This window comes from Tinamus guttatus, unplaced genomic scaffold (assembly GCF_059628265.1).
Source record: "Tinamus guttatus ecotype Peru unplaced genomic scaffold, ASM5962826v1 Tinamus_guttatus_pri_ptg000116l, whole genome shotgun sequence".
NCBI classification, from domain to species: Eukaryota; Metazoa; Chordata; class Aves; order Tinamiformes; family Tinamidae; genus Tinamus; species Tinamus guttatus.
Window position 1 is genome coordinate 2,027,186 of NW_028288650.1, and position 12,025 is coordinate 2,039,210.

At 35.7% G+C, this 12,025-nt stretch overlaps 1 protein-coding gene across 3 annotated transcripts in view; it reads left to right on the forward strand.

Moving 5' to 3' along the window:
• GPCPD1 (glycerophosphocholine phosphodiesterase 1) overlaps positions 1-12,025 on the forward strand; it is a 39,747-nt gene that overhangs the window by 22,982 nt on the left and 4,740 nt on the right. For all 3 annotated transcript variants that reach the window (XM_088521268.1, XM_088521267.1, XM_010223257.2), the window contains 12 exons: positions 522-774; positions 1,869-2,031; positions 2,120-2,252; positions 2,510-2,564; positions 4,036-4,128; positions 4,670-4,747; positions 5,861-5,900; positions 6,677-6,738; positions 7,603-7,668; positions 8,472-8,608; positions 9,669-9,804; positions 10,122-10,282. In XM_088521268.1, the coding sequence (XP_088377394.1) occupies positions 522-774; positions 1,869-2,031; positions 2,120-2,252; positions 2,510-2,564; positions 4,036-4,128; positions 4,670-4,747; positions 5,861-5,900; positions 6,677-6,738; positions 7,603-7,668; positions 8,472-8,608; positions 9,669-9,804; positions 10,122-10,282 (1,377 nt within the window). The remainder of the gene's footprint in view (positions 1-521; positions 775-1,868; positions 2,032-2,119; positions 2,253-2,509; positions 2,565-4,035; positions 4,129-4,669; positions 4,748-5,860; positions 5,901-6,676; positions 6,739-7,602; positions 7,669-8,471; positions 8,609-9,668; positions 9,805-10,121; positions 10,283-12,025) is intronic.

A 12,025-nucleotide genomic window follows, 5' to 3' on the forward strand; every position in this document is an offset into this window, starting at 1 on the left:
CACAGATCTTCAGTCAACATTGATATAACAAGCATTAATTGCTTGTTCCAAACATCAGTTTGTTCTTAATTGCAGAGCTGTCTTCTGCCCTCTCTATTCTCAGTGACACTGAAGGAGTATGTGCTTAGCAGCAGCCACAGAAATTCAGTTGTTGGTCTTGATGATTACTGTTATTTTCAGTGCTTCTCATTAGCCTTTCAATGTCTTTAGAGACAGGTGTATTTGGCAGCCCAGAAATTTAGTCTGGGAGTGATTGCTGCCTCTTTGGCCCCTTTCACACACACCTAAGTTCCAGTTTCAGAAATGACTTGAACATAGCAAAATCTGACTAAAATAGGATTTAATCAAATGATAGTCCAAATTCTCTTATCAATGGTTGGAGTATGCAGTACTCTTCTGTAGATGGTGGTGGTGAGCAGATTTGTGACCTTCTGTTCTAATATTTTTTGTCTAATTCTTCAGTGTTCTTGAAGACATTTCTGCAACTTAACAATTTCTGTTTTGTATTTCTGCATGAGTAGAGTAAAATTGACTCTAGAAGGCCTAGAGGAAGATGACGATGAGGAGGAGGAAGAGGACCAAGATAAAACATCCCCTTCTTTCCCTCGGAAAATGGCAAACACTCTGGAGATCTCCTTAATAAGTAACAATGAGTATAAATCTCGACACTCTCAGCCAGAATGTGGCTACGCTTTACAGCCAGATCGATGGACAGAATATACTATACAAACCATGGAGCCTGATAACTTGGAATTAAACTTTGATTTTTTTGAGGTATGTATTACTACTGTGAAATAATTTGGTCTGCTTTTTGGAGTTAAAGGAGGCAATTTCATGTTAACTTATGTTCTTGATCCTTTGGACCCTTGTGGATCAGTTAGGAGACATTTCACTATTATAGCTCTATTATACAGAAAGATTTGAGTCTTCTCTGTACAGCTCTAAAAGTTTTGTAGTTTCTGCTTATTTAGAAGTCAAAATGGACTCAAATCTTAGTGGCAGTATTGCATGCAGGTAGGTTGGTTTGATTTTTTTTGTTTTTGTTTTTTGTCCTGCAGCCAGACATAAGCTTTACTTACCCTTTTTGGATTGAAACAATGTAAATGTAAATAAGAACTAGATAAATTACAACTATTTGATCTTGATTTTCATTTGTAAATAGACATTTCTCTGCACTAACTAGTGCAAATTAAAAATGGACATTTGCAACCTTTCACTGTTAGTAATATTGCGCTCTATTATTTCCTGAGATGTTCTAAAATGTGAAATCTTTTTTAAAAGAAAACAACTTTTATGCAGAAGAAACTTCCAAGCATTCCCCTTTTGGTCCAAAAATGCTGTTAGATCACCTAATGCTAATAATTGTAAAATAGCCACATAGATCCTGAATTTAACAGCGATCAAATATGCATTATGCTTGCTAGTTGGCCTCCTCCTTCCCTGAAGATTAATACAAAGTCACAGAGTAGTTTTAAGCATATATATATATATATGCTTATATATAAAATATATATATATTTATATATAAAAAAATGCATTTAATATTTGTCCTAAATATGACATGGACCTTTCATAAGACAGAATATTGCATATATGCAGTTTTGGTCTGAAAAGCTTACTAAATCTAAGAGTTTTCAAAGACAGTTGTACATGACTTTCTAGATTTCCATCAGCAGTTTCATATTGCTAATGATAACGTGCAACATGGGGAGTAACCCAAAATTTTTGGCCTGAAACTAGTATTTTCTGTAATTCACAGAGATTTGTGTGTCCATATATATCTTCCTGAGAAGCAAGGTTTCTATGAGAAAGAAGAGTTTGTTAGCGTTCTCACAAGCACATAACAGCAACCTACTCCTTTATTTTAGGAACACCTGGGTGAGAAAGTGCTACAAGGAGATGTGCTCCCAGGTCATGTGGCTTCTGCCTGCCTCCTGTCATCCACAATTGCAGAGCAGGGAAAGAGTGCTGGAACTCTGACACTTCCTATAATGAGCCGACTTTCAAGGAAGACAATTGGGAAAGTTAGAGGTATAATTAATGTGAAGAGTGTGCACTACTTCATCTGAAATCATGTGTTTTCTGTTGACACTTGAAGCACTTGGTATTTTTCTTTTAGTGGACTACATTGTCATTAAGCCAATACAAGGATACACTTGTGATATGCAGGCCTCATATGCAAAGTATTGGAAACCAAGAACGACTCTAGATGTTGGACACAGAGGAGCTGGAAATTCTACAACTACGACTAAGTAAGTCAATTTTTATTTTAATCTGTTTTTTTTTTGTTGGCGTGTTTGCTTTCTTTTGCTGACATCAATTGCAGCTGACATCAATTGCAGAAGCAGCCAGTTTCAAGTTAAAAGCTACAACTCAATCATTTAAGCCACTTGAATATTGAACTTGGATAACCTTAAAAGCAAAGATTGCAATTTGTACTTCTTTTACTTTAATGGACTTCTGTGCTGTCCTGCACCTAATAAAACCTGTTTCGTTGCTGTTATTTCAGACTTGCTAAAGTTCAAGAGAATACTATCGCTTCTCTGAGGAATGCTGCTAGTCATGTATGTATGCACATTTGCACACACCCCACTATGCATGCAGTTAAAACTAGCTGACTTCTACATTTAGTTTTAGTCATTGAGTACAATAAATTTTAAATGTAGTGATATAAAATTATGTGCAAATCAAGGAGCCACTGTGGCAATTCCCTGAGAGATATGAAGGGAAATAACAGCACAGTTTAGATTCTCATTCTTAAGTTCCTCAAAAAATAAAACCTTTTGTTGCCGTGGTTGTTACAACAAGGCCTATGATAAGACTCAATTTGAGAGATACTTAGTTCAAATACTTCAGTTCTGTGAATGAAGTACAGTTAGTTTTGTTCCTTTCAAAGATTTGAGTCACTGAAATCACTGTGGTCTATGATAAGATTGACCTAAGCAAGGAAGGCAGTGAGGCATTGCAGAAGCATATTTGAAATCTGAAGCAAGTTCAGATATTGCTTATTCAGCTCTGGTTGTTGTTAGATCAACTAATAGCAACCTTTTTAATCACTTCTCTAATGTGAATTTTTACTAAATATCCTTAAAATTGTTCAAGGATGGGAGCATTCTGGACTGTTAGGTTTATTGGCTATCAGATCTGAGCACTGTACTCCCCGAGAGGTGAAGCTGAAGGCTCACTCAAAGAAGCCTCACTCACAGTTGCCAGAGTAGTTTGAACACTTTGTCTGGAGCATGCATCGAATGCCGAGGAAATCAGTTGCCAGTTACCAAAAGATCCTCTTGAAAAACATGTTACTTTGGAGTGGACTCTGCAGGCTGGTGGGCTGCTCCTAAAAAGTCCACAGGAGATAGGCTTCAGGACAGAAACTCTCTGGAAACAAGCAAGCAGCCTTACCAGAGAAATCTCTGTCTCATATACAGGTTGAAAAAGGTGAAAGCCACTGCTGTGAAACATTTCGGATGAGAAAGCTCATTTTTTAAAAATCTTTCTTCCTTTTAAGTTTAACAGAAAACAAGAACGCAAAGCTGAAAAGGATAGGAGAGTACTGGATCTGTTCTTGCACACGTGTATAACATACTACCGTTGTGTTCCTCACAGGTGAACTGAGAGGCTTCTCGGTATTTGGACTATCTCCCTAAAGCTTTGCAAATTTACAGCAAAACAAAAGCTCATGGAGCCCTCATTCGCTTACCGTGTGGTCGAGGAGAAAGAGGGGACTGTCATGTTGGCATTCCTCTGAAACAGAGTTTACAATACTTGAAGAATTACGAGATTACATAACACAATTCTGATACACATTGCTTATGGTATCTTAAATACTCTTCCACATTTTTTTATCCAAATTTCTAATGTGTTGTTGAACTTGATTTTAACTAGTAACTACCAGTATTGCATTCAACTTCTGGTTGATGCCCAGGGCCAGTGGGTGTTACACTTGACAACTTGTCTTCTGAGTTTACTGTGGTGCTGTGGTCCTTGTATAAAAACAGTTAATGGGGTTTTGTTTTGTTTTTTAATTCCTTGCAGGGAGCAGCATATGTTGAATTTGATGTACATCTTTCTAAAGATCACGTGCCTATTGTGTATCATGATCTCACGTGTTGCATGGCAATGAAAAAGGTAACTCAGAAATAGTTCTGGGAAATCAAAGGGGGAATTGGAAATAAATATGCAACTTAAATGTATGCAAAGATTTAATTTGTATAAAGTAGAGCAAAAAAGTTGAGCTCTTTTGATGTTGTTAACAGCAGCATTTCATATGCCTCATTCGAGTTTTTTTAATCATACACTGTAATTACTCTTAAGGATTTTTATTTAACTTACAGTTTACAAGGAAAATGGAAGTAACTCCAACTGGTCATATACTCACAGAATACGTGCACTAACCTTTATTGAAAGTTACCATGAAAAAACATTGGAGGCTCTGATGACTTGCCTGAAAGATCAAATCCTGCTTTTACACTGGCACTGATTTAGTGTTTCTGAGTGCCTATGATCTGTCTCTTGAAAACAGAGCATCTTATTCATATTGTAATGCAATGGTGATTTATATACTTATCAATAAAAGAAAAAAAATGCATTTCATGTTACCACCTTAAAAGCATAGAGTATTTTTTATAATTTTCAATGATGCTACTTTATGTAATATTTCTTTTCAAAGAAACTGGATACTGAGCCTTCGGAACTGTTTGAGATTGCAGTCAAAGAACTCACGTTTGATCAGCTGCAGTTGTTGAAGGTATCGTGCTTTGGCTTGTACCATATGCTAGGTGTAGGATACAGACTTGGGTGTGAACCTTTCTAGATGGTGGAGGAGAGCATAAGTTGTAGGGATTGCACAAGCAGAACCAGTAGCTCATTCCAATCATGGTACTTTTGCACTCTTTAGAGCTTAGGTACAATTCATTTCTCATATTCATTGGAAAGATGGACCAATGAGCTTGCATGGGTCTGTGTGAGTATCTGTTAAAACAGAGCAGAAAAAGACTGAAAAGTAGTGGTAGTTGTTGTTTATACCTGACACGCTGGAATCTTTGTTACCAAAAATTTTCGGTCACGATGTGCATCTAGTTTTTACTGATTCCCTACTAACAAGAGAGGCCCAGGGTATGATGGCTTCCTTCTTGGAGGCACAGACGGTCGGTCCATAATTCAGCAAGATGGACTGGCTGAACTGGCTAGAATTAATTGATAGTTTTTGATTCCTTTGGATGTCACTATGGCTCCCAAAGGGAAATTCTCTGTCCTACAAAAAAGGAGGGAGTGAGACTGGGCCATTGGAGAGCCAGCTGCACTCTCCGTCCTCAGTCAAGAAAGAATCTTGGACTGGCTGGTTCAAGAATTTGTTCTTTTCACTTAGAATTTCTTGCTTTTGTCCATCTCCTGGAGAGGGAGTTTGAATGAAGTTGCAGAGTTGATCCTGTATTGACCCTGTATGTGGCTACATCAACTCTTGTCAGCTCTGTATCTGTAATTTACTAAAAACAGATTCTAGAGTCTCACCGAGGAGGAGGTTTCATGTGGAGACTTCCTCACATCTTAATGTTATGTTCTACCAAGGCTCTTCTATCCTTGAATTTGTTTTCTGAATTAAGAACATGAAGAATTTCTGAATTAATTATTGAGATTCTTTTTTTTTTAAGCTTTCCTTGAAGTTTTTTAATCAAGTTTGAAAGAAAATTGTCACAGGTTCTGGGATTTCTTTCATCTTTTACAATTTTCTAAAACTCTGCTTATAAAAAAGTTTTAAACTTAAAAAGAAGAGTAATAAGGAAAATTAGTTATATTTTATATGTAATAAGACCTCTAGGGATTGAGTATTTGTTAATTTTATTCTTTTTATGCTCTTTAGCTGGCTCATGTGACTGCCATGAAAGTAAAAGATCACAATGGTATGTATTACCTGCCAAAACTTTTGAGATTTATTTGTTTATTACTGTATAATCAGTGATTTTTGTGCCTTTGGAAGGCTGAGAGTTTATTCCCAAACATTTGAGGGAGTTGGTTCAATTGAGTGTCTACTGCAGAGCTTCTTGCTGGCATGGAGAGATGTTACTGCCTTGGAAGAGGGGACAGGAGGGTTAGCAGATGCATGCAGATCTACAAATATGTTTATGAATTCCTAACAAAATTATCCACCATGTTTCCCTCCCATGCTTCTTTTAGCTGTAGCTTTTCAGCAACTCTTCATTATGGCTAATAAGAACTTGTGTAGCTGTTCTAGGATGTGTTTTTTAGTGCCATAAATCCAAGGCCATAATGAAACTTTATTTTGGGGAGAGCAAAATTGGGTGAAGTACCTTACACAACCCACCTGCCTGGGAAAAGATAAAATGAATAGGAAGCTGTGGCAGGCAAGGCCAGTTCTGCTACAGGTGCTTTAGGGTCTGCAATGGTGGAAACTGCGTGAGGCTGCTTCAAATAAACACTCTGACAAGATTTATTAACAGGGATCATTATTTTTTTTCCCCGCTGGTGAAAAAGGAATTGGCAACACCATTGCTTGGTGTATGTTGATGTCATGGGAAAGCATTAAATAATCCATAGACCTGATTCCATTTTTTTTTTTTAGTTCTTAAAAGACCTTACGATTTTTGAAAGTCTTTTTGTGTTGGGATCAGCAAAACTACTATTTCCATTTGATCCAATCTTTTATATTTTATTTCAGCGTCTTTTAAAGAAGAGGAGAACTTTGCTTTTGAGACCCAGCCATTTCCTTCTCTGCAGACAGTAAGCAGTCCATATAGAGCAATAGATGATGATTATAAAAAAATGAAAGCAGACGTTTTTCTTCCACCTTTTTACCTAGCAAGGGATATAGATCCCTTAAAGTTCCTATGCCCAGGTGTATTTTTTACTATCTCATCAGATGACTGAGTAGAGGAAGTAAATAGATTTGTTTGAACTACTGAGGTTCAATGCTTCCATCTGCTTTGATTCCCAAAATGGAATTTCCTTTTTATAAGAAAGAATACATTATGTTTTTCTCTATATATCTTCCTCATAGGGTTAAAAAATCACCTGTTCATATTTCCTTGCTTCCATATTTTCAGTAGCTGTTGGTTTTGCATTCTGTTTTGAATTCACCTTAAAGTTAATTGTTCCCTTACAACTATTTTACATATTTTTTTTCTTGTAATAGTGTTATATTCGTGGATTTCATGCAGGTTTTTTTTGTAATTTAAGATACTTTTTGCATTCAGAAAAACTTCCCAGAGAAGCACAAACCATTTCCTTTATAGGAGAACAAATAAGGAATTTCTCAAACAAATTAACCTACTCCTCTACTCCGTCAGCCAGGTTTTGTGTTTACACACATGTTGGGGTGAATTAACTTGCCACATGTACTGTGTTTAAAAAAAAAAAAAAAAAAAAAAAGCCATCAAGATTTTATCCATTTTTTCTGTATCTTTGAACTGAAGTAGAAATGAGATAAATTTATCCTGTATTACTTGTTAAAGACTTCAACTATTTATTCTACTATTCTTCCTTTGGGGCTTAAATTCCAGTGAGTATCCCCAGTATTTACACTTACTAATAGTACTTAATTGCCCTCTTTAGCTGCGTGTTTTTTTCATAGTAATATTTTTTCAGGTCCTGGAGTCTGTTTCTGAAGATGTTGGGTTCAACATAGAAATAAAATGGATCTGCCAGCAAAGAGTAAGTAAATGTACAGGTGTGTTACTTTGTTACTTTGTTGTTCCATGCCTAAAACTTGGAATTTGACAAGGTAATCTGAGGTACAAACCAAAAGAATTATTTCGGTTGGTTGTTTTTTTTTAATTGATGTTTCTCATGACTTTCTTATTTTATTATAACCCTCTGTCTTTAAAACTGAGACTATATGGCACCAATCCTGCAAATAAATGCATAAAACATGCCTCAAGTAATAGGAAGTGTGTAAAGGTTTGAGCTTACAATGCAGTTCTAAGGATTTTTGGTAGAAGATCTGTTTTTAAAGTCAGTGAATCCCAGCAAGTTGGGCACACTGTGCATGTGAGGAGTGAGTCTGTCAGCTTGGATACATGCTGACCCCTCTCAGAGCAGTCACTTAAAGATGATTTGTGACTGCTGTTCTTTCTCTTTTATTTTTATAAATATTATCGTTGCATTTGTGTGTTAAAAATAGCAATGCAAAATAGCTGTAGTTTTAATGATGTTTTTATAGATTGCATGTGTATTTTCGGAGTTAGAAAAGGTTTCATGCAGACCTTCCCTGTCCCTTGAAAGACAAGGACCTTTCTCAGTTAATTTTGTTAAAATCAAAATTCAGCTGCACACCTTTCAAAAAACTCTTGTAGGGCTGCCAGTAGCATTTATTTGACTGAAGCAGTGACTTTTGTATTCAGACTTACAAGCTGAATTCTCATTTCACATGGACTCAATGAGAGATCCTTTCTTGTTAAAATAATTTTGAGTAAGCATTAGCTTAAATGGTTGAAACTTGTCTTTTCTTTCTATAGGATGGACAGTGGGATGGCAACTTGTCAACTTATTTTGATATGAACCTCTTTGTAGATATTATTCTAAAAACTATTTTGCTAAATGCTGGAAGAAGGAGAATTATTTTTTCTTCATTTGATGCAGATATCTGTACAATGTAAGTTGAGATAAATCATGTTTTTTTTCTTTTTCTTCTTCTTTTATTAGGAAAAAATAACATTAGATCTAATTAGTTTCTAATTGAAACTAATTGCACGTTTCACTTAGACCTAAACTTAGGGTGCTAGAACAGTTGGGAACTGAAACAAGCAATGAGTCTCCTTTGCCATCTGAGTCATGCCAAAAACAAGATAGGCGAAGGAAGGCGATACTTTTGGCAAATGTATTCCTGATTGCTTTGGTCTTTCTTCTTCTGGTACCGTAAAGTCCATTTATGTCATACTTAAGCACATATAAGCCTAATTTACAAACAAAATAAAGATTTTTGTTATAAGTTTTTAACCATATCTGCCTTTTAAAAGGATAGGGATGCAGAAAAAGCACAGGAGTTGAACAGGGAAACAGACAGTTGGGACATGCATGAATTAATTAACAATCTGCTGCAGTATTTCACCACAAGAAGCGATTTTAGCCCTGTTATTGAACAGCTTCATGGAAAAGATTTGACAAATGGGAGTTTGGGTGGACAACCATTTGATGAGAAACTGCCCTGATGAGGTACCATGGAAGGGTAAATGGGTCACACAAACCAAATGGGTTTAGTTGTAATGGGTTAGCTAACAAAAATGTGAAAAGAGTGCCTAATATCTCCCAAATTTTCTTCCATCTGTTGTCATTTCACACCACCGTGCTGTTATCCTTATTGGAATATACACAAGAAAGGTTGTGTAGCTTAAACATACATTATAAACTCTTACTGTGAATGTTCATTTTACTGCAAAGTGCGTTTAAAAAGAAAATGATAGAATTGGGTAATATGCAGAGATTTATGTGAACACAAGGATGTGGATTTGAGTGCTGTGTGAACTCCAGCTTCCCTTAAACGGAGCATGTGAATCTCAAATAACAGTGGCAAAAGGAAGGGTATGTTGCATGTTTCAGCACTGCAGTACTGTCTTGTTGTCTAGGAAGCAAATGAACCCACACTAAAGGCAACAACTTAAATTTCCTGCTTTTTAACACATTGACTTTTCTTTGTCTTTTTTTTTTTTTAACAGGATTCGACATAAGCAAAACAAATATCCTGTATTATTTCTCACTCAAGGAGAATCTGATTTCTATCCAGAGCTTATGGATCTTAGGTCTCGCACAACTTCAATTGCTATTAGTTTTGCCCAGTTTGAAAACTTACTGGTAAGCTTATAGTTTCTGATACTACTTTGCAGTAAAATGAGAGTAACTGATTACTACTTGTTGTAAATAAATTATTTGTTACACTAATGCTTAAACTACAAACAAAAAAGAACCTCAGCATTTACTAACTGCTAAAACAATGCCCATTTAATGCCCATTATTTTTAAAAAAATACAGTTCGCTCAGCTTATGATTCTTTACTTGTATTAAATTGTAAGGAACTGCAAGTTGCAGGGTGTTTAAAAATATAGAAGAAAGTTGGTATTCTAAGAGATTCTCAGAAACTTATATTTTAATTCAGGCCTTTTATATTGCAGGGAATTAATGTTCACTCCGAAGACCTGCTGAGGAATCCAATGTTTATTGAACAAGCCAGAGCTAAAGACTTAGTTATTTTCTCATGGGGTGATGACGCAAATGACCCAGAGAACAGGAAGAAGTTGAAAGAATATGGTGTTCACGGCCTAATATATGACAGGTACATCACTTGGTGTTTGAAATAATAATCAGATTATTTAAGATAAAATACTGTTGTATCCTGATTCTTGCAAAATTTCACATTGCTTTTTAACTGACTGGATGCAGAATATCTTCCTTTCATCCAATAAATCAAGTTAAGTCCATAAACTAATTTGGAAAGTTCAGAAAGACTAAAACTAATGAATACACCTTTATACTCCTTCAGCTGTATAAATATATAAATATTTACTGTATAAATATGTACTTTTCAGCTTGTATAGTGATATACTTTTCAGCTATATAAAAATAACTTTTGCTTCCCCTGAGGTTAATGCAAAGTGTAAAACTTACCTAAATAGTTAAGTTAAACAGGACTGAATTTCATTCTCTAAAGAACTAGTGCACGGCATAAACATATAACATACTATTAATGTTTTAAGCTTTGTACATGATAGGGGGAGAATAGGTTTATTTAAGCACTTGGCTGAAATCTTCAGCTTTGTGCATTTATGGACAGGAATAGTTATTACAATTTAAATGAATGAATTGCACTTCACTTTTTCCCACTGTTCTGTTTAGGTGTGTTTCAAATCTGTGAGTTCAGGTGTACTCATGCTGTTTTTCCCATTAAAATCAGTTTGAAGTGATTCCCAAAGCACACTTCAGAATTAGTCACTTCAGAAAGTAGTTGCTCTGTCTGCACAATTCAAGCTGGTATCAGAAGACTGTGACAAAACTTCAAACAAAAAATGTTACTGCAATTCCTTAAACCAATCAAAAAATTCCATTCTTTTATCCAAAAAGATATGAAATTAATAGTCAGAGATAGCACATGGGTTTTGTGGGACTTAATTCACTATCACAAGGCAAACGTTGAATTTGGGAAGTTATAGAAGAGAATTAGGAAAAAGCAGACTTTATGATAAATTACAAAGCATGTGTAATTGGAAAAGAATTAAAAAGGTAGTTGAAAGTGTTGAATAATAGACATTTTCAAACCCTTTGTAGTAGACAAGTACTTGTCTAGGGCTTTGCTTATCTTCTGTTTACGAAACAAAGTGAGAGGTAAGTCAGCCTGTCTACAGGTAACAAAACAAATATGGTTGCTCTTCTTACATAGGTGTAGACTTGTGGTGTTACATGTTACATTTCTCCGACAACTCAAGCCCTGGGCCCCTTTAGTAGATGGAAAAATAATCTCTTGACTGACTGATGTGCAAAAGAAATGCTGCTCTCGCTCTGTCACACTCGGCCCTACCATATGCTTGGCTTGAATGATGAATCTTTAGAAAAGGGGGGCTTTTAATCAAATACTTACTACTGCATCAAGTGTTCTTGTGAAATGCCTGTTTATCTGGTGTCTACTAATGCAGTCTTTGAGAGTCTTACTACTGATGGAATACATGGGCACTACTGTGATTTAAAAAAAAAAAAAAAGATATAGGTGACATAAATAGTATTTCATGTGTACGTAGTCTGCTAGGTTTCTTCTTATTTACCCTTTCATATTGCTTGGTGTGTTTAAATTGCAATATCTTGGCAGAACATCTTTTATCTCGCTGTTGCTCACAGTGCTCATATCCTTCTAGGCCCTGTGGATTTAAATGAATAAAAACTAGTAATCTTCCCACACTATTTAGAATGTCTAAATTCACAGCAGTATTCAACAATGCAATTTATATTGAGTGTTAATATAAAACCCTTAGTACGGGTATGCCCCTTTCTGCAAATTGCCTCAGGAATCTCAAAATGGACATTCTGA